Here is a 13,958-nt window from a genome sequence, read left to right as displayed (position 1 = left end):
ATAAAGGAGGACACATGGCCACCTTACAGGGAACTAGTGGGATGAGGACCTTTGATTCTGGCCACAGTGCATTCATTGCTTAAAGATTTCTTACTCTCCATTCCTAATTCTCCCCTGTTTTCTTGGCAGCTGTTCACCCACGATGGACAACCATAGCCCCAATGGATTCCAATGGTACTGATGGAGTCACAGATGTTGAACAAGGTACCTTTGCATTCTTTTCAGAGCCTGCTCCAACAGTTGCTAGTTTGCTCAAGTAGGATGACTCCCAACAATTTATGTTTTTATTTGGCCTGTACCCCACCTTTCTACCAAAACTGGCACTCAAGGATAGGGATGTCGGAGAAATCCACAACAGAACCAAATGAGAACCAAGAGAACTGACTTGTGGACCATTTTTCTAACTTTCCCGATTTTGTGCAAATTTCATTGTCAAAAAATGCACATTTCCCCATAGGCTAAAGCGTGAACATGTGCATTTGGGGGGATTTTGTTCATTTGGGGGGAATGTGCACATTTTGGGGGAATTTGCACATTTTCACACATGAGAATTTGCACAAATTCAGGAACTGAAAAAAATCTGATTCTGTTGACGGGCGGACTTTGGAATGAAAGGTGCCTGACAATCCTCGAAACACAGATGAAAGACCATCTGTACATCCCTACTCAAGGACTCTGCTGGGGTTTTCATAGAATCATAGAATAGTAGGGTTGGAAGGGGCCTATAAGACCATCGAGTCCAACCCCCTGCTCAGTGCAGGAAAGTGTGAAACAGTTAAGATCATGCCCTAAAACAAAATTCCTGGAACCTTCTCCCCCTTCAATTCCCAAGGTTCTTTGGGGAGAAGCTACAGAAGTTAAACTATAACTAAAACTTATAGGATTGTTTTCATCGTTATGTGTATTCAGTGGAATGTGGTTGCAGGTACTAACAGAGCCAGGGACATCATTAACAACCAGCAAGACAAATAACTTTGGTACTTTGTTTATTTAGCTACTTAAAATTCTTTACAAGTTCTGCACTCCTTCGCTGGGTAACTCTAATGTGGAAGTGTCCATGTAGGCTTGTTCAAACACAATAGTGAGGTTTATAAAAATAATAGAGTTGGATCCAGGATTTGCCTTCTGCAAGAGGAAGGTCTCCATTCATGGAAGGTCCTTCTGCCTAGATTTTTGGGAATTCCCCTCTCCACAGACACACCACAGCTCACCCCATTCAGCAGGGTGTCCTGGCTGACTGCGTATCATTTTTAGGAGGGGCTGTTGTGGGAAGGAGGGGGCAGGGAAGTCCACTTCCATCAGCACAGTTGATCCAGCATAAATCTGGATCCAACCCTCCTCTTCCTCCTTCTACATAAAAATATCACTTCCATGTGATGTAGAAAAGTAAAATTTGGTACATGCTTAGAATAAGACACACGGATTAGTAGAAAAATCAGAAAATGTAAGATTGGTTCATCTCTTCCTCAAAACAAGGGAGTGTAATCCCAACGCCTCCTACTTCTACATCGTGCAGAAAGCTGAAACGACAGCTCAACACAACCTGATTGTGAAAGGGTCATACCAATTGAGCAAACATACATATTTGTTTGTGTGCGAAATGAGCATTTTTTGCAAAGATGCTCATTTTTGCATATGCGACTATGCGCATTCGCCAAAAGCACATTTCGCACATGCACAAAGATGCACATTTTTGTGATCACCATTTTGTTTCTCAAAAAATGGCAACCATGAAGCTTAATGAGGCTGCCGGGGTGAGTGCAGGCTAATCGCCGAGCGCAGGGAGGGAGCGGACGGGGCAAGGGCTCGGGCTCGGTGAGTGGGGCTCGGGGGTGCAGGCAGGGGCAGTTCTGCTGGATTCCTGGACTGAATCAGGCGCCCGCACCCTCTCTACCCCAGACACCTTTCTTGGCACCTGCCAAGGGACCCTACTCCTCCCACTTTTTTTTAAGGACTTTTGAGATGGGGTGTGTACATGGATGAAGGGAGATGAGGGGAATGGGTTATCTGGCGGGGAGAGGAGAAAAGAGTTTGTCTTATGAGAAATAGGTTTCTGACTCTGTTGGTGCAGAAGCCTGGGTTCAAAGCTGCTCAGTGTGTTGGGGCTCAGCCCCCACCTCTACCTTGTACTCAGTCCTTTGGGCAAGTTACTTGTCCTTTGTGACCAGCCACACCTCCTATGGCACCCATTTTGAGATGGTGCCCAGGACAGTTCCTCAAATTGCCAGATGTACCTATGGGCCTCAAAAGGTTGTCAACCCCTGAATCTATTTACGTCTGCTCCTGTTCCTCTACTCTGTCTTAAGGCTTGGATCATGCAGACTTCATGATGCCAACAGTGTCAGCCTTCCCCCCTGCAACTCTTCCAGTGCCCCCACCCCTGCCTTGCTTTTTGTAACATCTTGCCTGATGGAGAGATCCAGAGACCCCGAAAGCTTGTGCACAATTTTGTGCACAAATTTGGGCAGTGCGAATAAAGGTATTGCCTGTTGGTGGATTGGGCAATGTTTCACATTGGTTACTCAGTGGCTGTTCTGTTTCCTTATCATTGCAGGGTTTTCCCCAGGAAGTTCCGAAAGCCCCTTTCCTATCACAAATGATCCAGATGCCATGGATGTTTCTGGTAGCACCATGGCTGGTACAGCAACCACAGTCATGGGCAGCTCCCAGCCTGTCGTCCGAAGCGGCACAGCGGACAACCTTATCCCCGTGTACTGCTCCATTTTGGCAGCTGTGATCGTGGGGCTGGTGGCATACATTGCGTTCAAGAGGTATGGCGTGCGACAGAGTTTCAGAAAGAAGAGGGCTATATGTGCAGTAGGGTTGTCATGACTCGTGAGCGTAGTCGGGGGTGCTCGCAAAGGCTGACGGTGCTGACACGTCAGTCTTGCCAACTGCCAGGGCCTACCATTAGTCAGTCTTGCCAACTGCCCTACCATTAGTTAGAGTGAGGCAGTCGTCTCAGACGGCAGATGATGGGAGGCAGCAGCAAGGTGTTGGAGGAGAGAGCTGTGTGCTATGCGGCCTGCTCTGCACTCCCTAAGCCGCCTTCAGGTGCTGTGGGGAATGCTGTCCCATCCCCAGCATTGAAGTAAAATTCAAAGGCCGGTCAGTTTTGTACATGGAGCAGGAGGCAGCACCATCTCAATCTTCGCCTCCGGCAGCAAAATGTCTTGGGTCGGCCATGCCAACTGCTTCCACTGCTGCTGCAGCTTTCAGCTTTCCCTTCCCCAAGACTAGGGCAGCACCTGTGTCCTCTTTTACAGAGGATCATCTTCTATTTGAAGGGCTGCCCTGTCCAGGTCCAGTTGAAAGATGAAGAACTACAAGAGGGGAGAATGATCAGGGAACCTGAAGTTACCGATCATCAGTTAGCACTAGGGATGTATGGACTGTGTAAAATCCGCTCCGTCTGTGTTTCGCGGATTGTCAGGTGCCTTTTGTTCCATTGTCCGCCCACAGACGGATGCGAATATTTTTTTCTCGTTGTGTGGAAAAATACACAAATAATTACGTAAGTATTTATGTAAGTATTTACGCAAGCATTTGCATAATTTACCTCAGTGCGTAATATTTAGCATATTGTTCCCATTCCATTCAACATTTCCTCAGCAGAAACTTACGTATTTTCCTACAAATTTATATGCGTAAATTTTGGGAAAGTAAAAAAATCATCTGGAAGTCCACGGACTCCACAGGGGATTCCACAGGTCGGATTCTTAGAAACTCGAGCTCATTTTAGTCTGTCTCAAATTTTTCCAACATCCCTAGACAGCTGACTGAACAGGCACACCATGGTGAGATGTGTTGTATATTGTATCTAATTTAGATAGAAATACCATACATTTCACCGTAGCGGGAAAGACTGTGACCACTGACCAGGTGACCCCCTGTATGCCTGCCCAATCTGTTATCCAGGTGCTGTTGATGGGCAACTTCAAGGCCCCTGGGCTTTTCCTTCTGATGAGTCTTTCTCTTTAAACCAGACCTGGACTCAATAGCCCTTCAAGTAGGACGCCTTCAAATAGAAGATGGTCCCCTGACAAAAAGAGGTCTGTCCTCTGCAAAGGAAGACACATGGCCACCCAAACTGGAAGTGCTCCTCCCTCTCCCAAACCTAAGCCTGATTCAAGCATGTGAAGATACAATGGAACAGGACCCCGTGCCCTGCCATGCACTTCTTGACTCTACGATCGCCAGCTTTGAAGTGGCCACTGCAAAAGTGCCTTCAGAAATGGTTAGATCCACAAGAATTGGCAGATGATCGTGCCATAGAAAGTTTCACTTGCTGTTTTCTGCAGCTCAGGCTGCTGTTAACGGCACAAAAGCAGGACAGGCGGAGCCCGTCCCACCACCTTGTGGCCACTTAGCAACCCAGCTTGGCTCGTTTTTGGCTAGAATGCTGGCCTCTGTTATCAATTAATGTTCATGCCCCAAGTTTTGGTCATTTGATGTGAAAACATCCCATTTTCAGACGTCATCTGGCAGTCAGTATCTTGGGCCACAGGCACCAGGGGTCAGTATTGCAGGGCCCCTGCTAAGGCCCCTCACCCCAGCAGGGGCCCCGCTGCTTTCCCCCAGAATCCCCTGGCCCTGCTCCTCCTCCTCCTCTGCTGTTGCAGCCTGGTCGCCTGCCCTCTCCAAGAGTGTGAGCAGTGACAGGAGTGACGAGAAGGAGCTGCAGCTGTGCCCTCTTCTGGGCAGTGGTGCAGATTCGGCCCACAGGGAAGGGCATGCAAATGGGCACCAGGGAGAGTGGCAAGGAGGTGGGCCCACTCAGGGCAGGGTGACCATATGAGGTTATCTTCCCTAAGATCCCCCCCCCCCTAAATATGGAGTCAACATTGTTGGGGTACTTTTGTATCACATTTCAGATTTGTAGGTAGCCTGGAATGATGTAAATCATTTTGGGACTGAGGCAGCCTGCTCAGAGGACTCGTCCGCAGGATGACGTCTTGCTCTCCTGGTTCAGTATGAGAGTTCCTAGCTCTTAGGGACATAGGAAACTAGGGATGTTGGATGAAGTGGAGCTCGATGAGCATTCATCCGCTCAGCCCCTTGGACTTTGACTTGTCTTCTGCTAGCTGGCCCAACTTGGTCCACAGTGAGTTGGGCCAGCTAATGGATTTTCTGTATTTTTTAAAATTTGCACAAATAGAGATTTGTGCACGTTGCAGCTGCAGTTTGCACAAATTACCTGAGAGCGCGGCGCCTCCTTCCTTACCAACCTGCCCGGTCACTGAAGTCATCAGAAGGCATGTTCCTGGTAGTTCCACATGAGTCCATCAGGAAAAGAGCCTTCAGTGTGGTGGCCTCCTTCTTGTGCAATTCCCTGCCTTTGGAGGTCAGGCAGGCGCCAACCTTGTGTTCCTTCCAGTATATCCTGAAGACACTGTTATTTCGAGAAGCCTTTCTTGAGCGAACAGCCACAGTTTTTTAAATCCAGTCTTATCGAACTTGTTTCTTTTAAAATGTTTTAATTGTTTTAACATGGTGTTTTATTCTTTTATCTCGGCTGTTCACCACTCTGAAATCTTTTGATGTGGAGTGGTATATAAATATTGTAAATAAACAAAGCTCCACTCTGTCCAACATCCCTAGTTTCCTATGTCCCTAATTGCTAGGAACTCTCATGCTGAACCAGGAGAGCAAGATGTCCCCTGCGGACGGGTCCTCTGAGCAGGCTGTCTCAATCCCAAAATGGTTTACATCATTCCAGGCTACCTACAAATCTGAAATGTGATGCAAATGTACCCCAACAATGTTGACTCCAGATTTGGGAGGGGGCTTAGGGAAGGCCTCAGGAGGAGGCGGTGCGGGGGCAGAGGGGGTGCCGGTGAAGGTGGTGGTGCGGCGGTAGTAAGGAGAAGGTGGCTCAGGTAAGGACCTGGAGGCACCAGGGGGGGCAGGGCCGGGGGCTGAAGCACACCGAGTGCTTCGGTGAGCCCCCAACCCACTCCAGGCCGCTTCGTGCCCCCTCCGCTTCACCTCTGAAGGGGCACAAAGTGGCCCAAAGCAGCCCGCTTCAACTTGAGGTTCGGGTCTTCGGGCCTTTATTCTTTTAACTTGGCTGTTCACCACTCTAAAATCTTTTGATGTGGAATGGTATATAAATATTGTAAATAAACAAATAAAATCTCTATTTGCGTAAATTAAAAAAATGAAAAGTTTCCAGATTTCGAGGAAAAAAACTGTCTCAGCCCCCAAATGCCAGCCAAGTTGGCATGCCGTGGAACTCCGGGGAGCCCCAAAAGGGCCAGATTTCCCAGCTGTGGACATCCCTATAGGAAACTGCCTTATATACTGTGCAAGATCCTTGATCCATGTAGGCCAGCATTGTCAACCCTGACTGGCAGACTCCAGGATTCCAGGCAGGAGTTTTTTCAGCCCTGCCTGGAGACACTGGGGACTGAACCTTCTGCATGCCAAGCAGGTGGTCTACTGCTGAGCTACGGCTCCTAGAGAGATGCAGACACATTCCCTTCTGGATAAGGGTAGGGAGCCAGCCCTGTGGACAGCACAACTGCTGTGGATCCCGACGAACTCCAGTTGTGGAGGCAGCACCGAGGGAAGCAGCCTCGTGTCTGGACTGGCGAAACAGTCCCTGCCCTGAGGTCTGTTTGGGCAAAGCCTGAGAAGGTAAGGTTCACCACGCCCAGAGCATCGTGATCCGGAGGAAGGAATCTACCACCGGCGACGCTGCCAAGTTTTTTGATGTGCCTTGAGAAGGAAAGGAGCGGGGTGGGCATCCTGGCCTCAGCTGTTGAATGTTTTCACCTTTAGGTGGAACAGCTGCAAACAGAACAAGCAAGGTGCCAACAACCGCCCTGTCAACCAGACGCCTTCGCCGGAAGGAGAGAAACTTCACAGTGACAGCGGCATCTCGGTCGACAGCCAAAGCCTCCACGATCAGCAGCCGCAGACGCAAACAGCATCAATGCAAGGCAAGGGAATGAGCTGTGCTGAAGCCAGATTGGGGGCCAGGCAAAGCGGGGAGGAGCCAGGTTCAGGGGCTGCACTTGTGACAGGAACACAGCACAGGCAGACGCCAAGGCCTCTGCCTTTTAGTCAGCCCCTCCTGCTGCAAGGACCATCCAGCCACCAGGTCCTACCTGTCCCTTCCCCTCTTCCCATGGCCTATGAAATCCAACCTGCAGTTTGCCCCAGGGAGAGAACAAGTACGCACAGGCTGTTGCCTGTAAAGTGGTAGCTTCAAAGGACAAAAGCCAGTGAAGCAAGCAAAATATGATGGGAAAAGGCCAAACCTCCTCTCCTGTCTCCCCGCAGTCTCCCTAGCCAATCTAAAGCATGGGGGGATTACATCTTGGCTTCCAAACTGGGAGAAGTATTGTAGGACAGGGCTGGGCTTGAGATCAGGTTTCAGACCCAGAACATACAGTTCAGGAAAGCAAAATATATCATAAATATGCAACCACAATATTCACAGGGCAAGCCACCCACACACGTGCCTCGGCTCCGTAGGGTTTCAAAATATTCATGTTAGATGTTTACTTCCAAAGTGTTTGGGTTCTGGAGCTGAAATTATAGGTCCTATAAATCCAAATATTTGCAAAACTAAAACCCCAAACCAAAGCTTTCTCTCTCTTACTTCTTCCTCTGGAAATTGAGATCAGCTTTCACACCAGATGGATGGATTTCTGCACAGATGGCAGGAGGGCCGGTTCTACCATTAGGCAAATATAAGTTGTTGCTAGAACGGTGCTTTGCATGGTGGCAGGTGCAGGGGGCGGACGGCAGACGATGACTTATATTCAAATGCCAAAAAAGAGTTAAGGCAAAACCACACAGTATTATTTTTACAAATTTATTATATTTTAGTAAACTACTCCTGAATGCATTACATCATAGTCACTTATGCAGAAATAGAAGATGCACATTCATACTATTGTTTGAAAACATCATATACAGTGCTGAACGCATCTCAGCTGTAGCTTCCTTTGGCGGCTATCAACTATACAGATAAATAGGAGTTCCTGCATATAAATAGGAGTCATTCTGACATTTATTTATTTTATTTTTTAAAACAGATTTTAGTGAACATAATACATTTGTAAAAAAAAAAAAACTTTAAGATTTTGTTTTAACACTTCGAGCAAAGGGCTGGATGCGCCTGATCTCGTCTGATCTCAGAAGCTAAGCAGGGTCAGCCCTGGTTAGTACTTGGATGGGAGACCGCCTGGGAATCAGGCTTCCTGCACTGAGCAGGGAGTTGGATGCAGTGGTCTTGTAGGCCCCTTCCAACCCTCTGATTCTGGCATCTGTGTTAAGAGTTGTTTCCTTTAAGAATTCTTTCCTTTAAGAATGGTTTCCTTTTTAACTATACATATAAATAGGAGTCATTCTGACATTTAAAAAAAAAAACACACAGATTTTAGTGAACATAATACATTTGTAAATAATAATAATAATAATAATAATAATAATAATAATAATAATACTATAAGACTTTGTTTTAACACTTCGTTTGTTTCCTTTTTTGGCTGGGGCACTTTTATTCAGCCTGTGTTGGCTGCCACTGCAACACACCCACCTGCCAACTATAAGTCAGTCAGTGTCAAGGCTCCACACTCCTACATTTCAGGTTTTTTCAAGGCTCTTTCCAGCGTCAAGGGTTGGCATTGCCAGGCACCTGACAAGGCCCACCCCTCAGTAGGGGGCCCACTGTTTATCCCTGGAGCTTCCTGGCCCTGTGGCTCCTCCTTCTTGCTATTGCTACCTTTCCTGCCCTCTCCAAGTGAACAACCAGTGAAAGGGGCAAGAAGCAACGAAAAGGAGAGTAACCTCTGTATATGTTATCCCCCCCCCTCTCTCTCTGTGGGAGTTGGTATCAATTGGACACAGAGGGAGAAGCAAGATGGGCAGCAGCAACAGTGAAGATGAGGAAGAGGTGGGCCCACTCAGGGAGGGGAATACTGGGAGCATCTTGGCCAAGCCCCCTGCCCTCAAAACCTGGAACCAGCACTGTCTAGCATGAATAATAGATGTATTTGCACCAACTGAGTGGTAGTGAACTGGAGCGGAGAACTTTGGGTAGTATACAGTGTTAGTTCTATGTAGAGTAGACCCATTCAAATGAATGGGACTTAAGTTAATGACAACTAAGTTCAGTCCTATTCATTTTGATGGGCCTACTCTACATAGGACTAACATTGGATACTACCCTTTGAGTGCCTTCTGAAACTTGGGAAGTTTTCAGATGGGGCAATTAGGGAAGGGCAGGTTGGAACTTTTGTTGGTTCCATTTTGAAGACAGCCTAGCACAGGGATGGGCGAACATGCAATGTTTGCTCATCGACGTTCCCTGAAATCTTCCTTGAAGTTCATTTTGGCTCATTCGCATTCCCAAACATGGCAAGAAGGGGTCGATGAAGAAAGATGTGTTTTCAATCAGGAAAAATGCACATTTTATTTTTTAATGAATTCTTTTCCCTATTGAAAATGCACATCCCTCCCCCATACACTAAAGCATAAAAATGTGGGTGCGGGGGGGGATTTGCACAAATGCACATTTCTGGAAGCGCACAAATGTACAAGTATGCACTTGGGAACGCAAGTGTGGGAATTGTGAAAATTTCCCAAGAATTGCATCCCTGCTCATGTTCATGTTCAGAGTTGTGAATGGGACATGTTTGTGTACTTCACAAACAGGAGTGAAACGTTACCATACCGTGGGTATTTCATACAGCTGTGCACCACTTCGGCCAGAACCCCAAGTCGAAGTGGGCTGCTTCGGGCCACTTTGTGCCCCTTCAGAGGCGAAGCAGAAGGGGCATGACGTAGGTCAGGGGCTCACCGAAGCACTCGGTGCACTTCGGCCCCTGGCCCAGCCCCCCCATCAGCGCCTCCAGGTCCTTACCTGAGCTACCTTCTCCTCACTGCCGCCACACCACCACCTTCACCGGCGCCCTCTCTGCCCCTGCACCACCGCCTCCTGAGGTCTGGACGCGCGGCAAGTGGTCTTCTTCCAGTTGATTCTTCCTGAGCCGGATCGGGCCTGCCTTGGAAGCTGCAAAGCGGCTTCCGAGTCAGATCGGGGGGTCTCTGCACAGCCCTAGTATTTCACCACAAAATCCATACGAGCTTTCATGCAGATGTTTTCCTTTAAGTGCAGATTGATGTGGAACTGGGATAGAATAGATTAATGAATGACCACATTCATAACTGCATGACACAGACCGAAATTAGACTGATCCATCCCTAGTCCTGACCTGGCAGGGCCAGCTTCAGGTTTGAGGGCTCCCACAGCAAAGTGGTGCCCCCCTGTCTGTGGCTTACTGGCAGCAGTGGGCAGTTGCAAGCCACCCATTTCAAATGTCCACAAGGGCTTGTCATTTCCTGCAAGGCCTCTGGGCCATTGCAGGACATTTAAATTGGCTCCCAGCCACCCACGGCTATGAGAAACCAAGCAGCGAGGGGGGGGGGGCAGCAGGTGGATAGGGTGGTCTCATTCCAGACCAGGCATCAGCCGCAGTGGGCCCTAGGCAGCTGCCTGAGGACACTGGGTGCTGGTGCTCACCCTATGGCCAGGTCCGGACCTGCTTAGCTTTTGAGGTGGGACTACATCCAGTGATTCCATGCCATTCCCTGGTTCTGACGTGATCTTATCCCTTTTTAACCCTTTTGTACTCCCACACCCCACCCCATTCAGGCCTTAAAGGAGATGGGAATCTTTACACCAGTCTGCCAGCCATCAAACGGGAAGAGGTCGAAAAGCTGCTGAATGGTTCCACGGAGGAGACATGGCGCCATTTGGCTGGAGAACTGGGCTACAAGGAAGACCACATAGACTCCTTCACCCAGCAGGAATACCCGGTCCGTGCGCTGCTCTCCGACTGGTCGAGCAAGGACAGTGCCACCATGGGCGCCCTTTATACTGCCTTGTGTAAAATCCAGAGGGGGGACATTGTGGAAAGCCTTTACAGTGAATCCACTGCCAGTTCACCAGTGTGAAGCAGAGAGATGGGGTGGAGGCGCTCTGGGTAGCCCCTCTGTGATACCCCCTCAGCACTGTTGCCTCTTGGGAGCAAACATGTGAAGGAAAAATGGAGCTTGTTCCTCTCCCCTCCCCCCCATTTCTGGGGACACTGGAACAATCCTAGTAGGCACTGACTTGTGTGTGTGTGTTTTTTCCTCCCCAGTATTTTCACCCAATACCTCCTGCCAGTTGCAGACAGTATGATGCTAAAAGGAACTGGAGGAAGGTAACTGGAGTGGATTTTTGGCTTTGTTTGTTATTAAAACAACCTCCTGGACTGACAGCATTTTGCTGGTTCTGCGGAAATGCAAGCATGAAGAAGTACATCCAGTCAATGCCGATAGTTTGGCCTCCCTGTTTCAGGTGCCTCTGACTCGGCACCCATCCCATGTACCTCTCCGTTCCCATCTATGTGAATTCTCTTTCCGCACTTGTACCTGTGCTCCTTCGGTCACCAGCTCTTCCCGTTTAGGCGCTGTGTTCCCTAAGCCAAAAATAAAAAATAAAAGGAGGCCTGGCTGAACATGAGGCATGGCTGATGATGGAATTGAAGAAAGCAAAACGGGATGACTTTGGGGTCCAGAGCAAGAGGATGTGCGGTGTTAAGAGGACATTATGAAGACTTGTTTTGAGAGAGCCTTGTGGAGCATCTCTGGGTTGCAGGGGTGGAGGAGTGAAGGACATGTTTTGTGGCTGTCAAAACGGACACTGTGAAGATCAAACCTTGAAGTTTATGGATGGAGACAAAAGGGAAACCATCCATGCCCTAGTGATGACATCAAGACTACCCCTGGTCCCTGCACTCTTTTTCTTGCTCAGATGCATTCCTGTACTTCAGTAAGCAGTATTGAGCCTTGTTCCGTAACTCTCTCTTTGGGTTTGATCAAGGCTAGCAGAGTCATAAACTGAACAGCACTAGTTTAAAGGGGTTATAAGCCATACTGGAGAGTGGAACTGGCCAAAGCAAAGAAAGAAACAAAGCAGTGCAAATGGCATTTGTTAATGGGTGTGAATTATTAATCACTGTGATGCTATAAACTAGGCCAGATGCCAGCTCCAATGTTATCCCAGATGTTGTGTTGGTGAGACATTAGAATTCTTCCTCAGACTAGTGAACCAATCACTGTGGGTTATTAAAGCCATTACCTCTGTTGCATTAAAAGGAGGAGAGCAAAGTAACCTCTGGGTGGCCTTAAGGCATAAGGTGGAGAAAGGAGTTCTATTGGTTCTACACTAAGACTTAAGAGCAATCCTCAGAGCTAGAAATAGGTTGGATGTTATCCCTGCAACAATCGATGCACCACCTCTAGGTTTTATTGATTTCCATTTTCATAAAAATTAGAAGGGTCTGTAAAATAAAAGAAGCAGGGAGAATCGCTATAAGCTAAGAGGAACCATCAGAAGTCTTTGGGCCAACAAAAGTGAACTGGAATTGAATCATTCCCTCCCCCCTTGATATATATTACAAGATCTGTTTTTGGTTTTTTACTCTTGCTCTGAACATTTATAATGGTCTGATGAAGAAGTTTGGAAGTCTGCAGCATTTTAAACAACTGTTTGGTCCACTAAAGGAGATCTTTTCACTGCTCCTGAACTTCAACTATGCAGAGAAGAGATCCCCTACCCCACATAAGGGCTTTAGGAAGTGATGGAAACAGATCCAGAAGAATGTTGAGATGGAATGCATGTCTTAATTTCCCACCCCAGCCAAAAAAGATGAGTTACACGTGATTAGAGATTGTGGCAGCCCCCTGAGAAATGTTGCTACTCTGATCCAAACTCGTTTTGCTTCCCTCAAAATTGCTTGGATGTTTTGCCCGTACAGGAACTTCCAAATCTGCCTTGAAATATTGCTTTAGGCAAAATTAAGTGGCAATTCTAGAGTCTGATCTACACTTACGGTTTTTTATGCTTCCAATGAGGTTTCGTCCCCTGTCTTTCACATTACGCCGTCCCCGCTTCTTATTGGAACCGCAATTTCCCACTTCCCTGCTACCACTTTCAATACCCTGATATTCCAGTACTTCCCACTCATGTGCTCTGCTCTTCTGTGTTCATCAAGGTTGTAGTCCCCTCCCACACCTGCCCATATGCGACGGTGTTTGTATTTCCCTCCTGTCCAATCACAGCTCTCAACACCCCCATGCGGTCTTCCAACTACTGATTGCATAGCTTCCTCAGCACTCAAAGTTTCATCACCAACAAGCAAAGGGCTGGATGTGCGCACACTTGTCTGATCTTGAAAGCTCAGCAGGGCCAGCCCTGGTCAGTACTTGGATGGGAGACCACCTGGGAATCAGGCTTCCTGCACTGAGCAGGGGGTTGTTCTATCCCTTCAAATGACACTAAGTTTTACCTCCTTCTATCCCCTGCTTTGGCTTAAAAAAAAAAAAAAAATAGGGCATTATCTTCAAATCTTCAAAGAATTGTAGCTTCTCCAGCGGTGGACAAAAACAGGGCAATCTTCGAAGCTTCGAAGATGCTAGCAGCCCCCCCCAACCCAAGCGCTGGGTGCCGCTGCCCCCTCTTCCTCACGCTGGCTGTCAAGGGCTGGCGCGGGGAAAAGAGCATCAGGAGACACCCCCCAGCCTCTCGCCCTGGCGTCCAGCAGAAGTGTGTGGGGGGGAAGAGGATAGGTGCCTCCTTCCCTCCACCCACACCTGCGACAGCGGCAAGGGGCAAGCTGGTCATTTCCCCTATGGCCAGGAGAACTTATGGAAAATGACCAACCTCTCCCGCGCCACTGCCACTGTAGCAATGACAGGGGGAGGACAAGAGGCGCTGCCTTCTTCCCCTCTTGCTGAGGGAACTGGTGTCTGGGGGGGGGGAGTGGCAACTTCTCACTGGGCTTCGAGCCCCAACAGGATGCTTGTGCCATCCCTACACACACACAGGGATAGAGGAAGAGAGGGACAGTGCGTGGGGAATCAGCAGAAACAGGAAGAGTTTCTGCTCCTCCAAT

The 13,958-nt window shown here is 48.3% G+C and overlaps 1 protein-coding gene across 1 annotated transcript in view; it reads left to right on the top strand.

Annotated features, from left to right (window-relative positions):
- The window catches only part of NGFR (nerve growth factor receptor), an 82,367-nt gene extending 68,996 nt beyond the window's left edge, over positions 1-13,371 (top strand). Inside the window, exons 4-7 of the mRNA XM_084808269.1 lie at positions 130-204; positions 2,555-2,771; positions 6,784-6,944; positions 10,670-13,371. Coding sequence (XP_084664395.1) covers positions 130-204; positions 2,555-2,771; positions 6,784-6,944; positions 10,670-10,971 — 755 coding nt within the window. The 3' untranslated portion in view covers positions 10,972-13,371. The remainder of the gene's footprint in view (positions 1-129; positions 205-2,554; positions 2,772-6,783; positions 6,945-10,669) is intronic.
- The last annotated feature ends 587 nt before the right edge of the window (positions 13,372-13,958 follow it).

The sequence above is a fragment of the Heloderma suspectum genome, chromosome 6 (assembly GCF_057233095.1).
Source record: "Heloderma suspectum isolate Gila_16-S chromosome 6, 16-S_ref, whole genome shotgun sequence".
Lineage (NCBI taxonomy): Eukaryota > Metazoa > Chordata > Lepidosauria > Squamata > Helodermatidae > Heloderma > Heloderma suspectum.
Note: the sequence above shows the minus strand (reverse complement) of the source record. Positions and strands in the feature narration are given on the sequence as shown.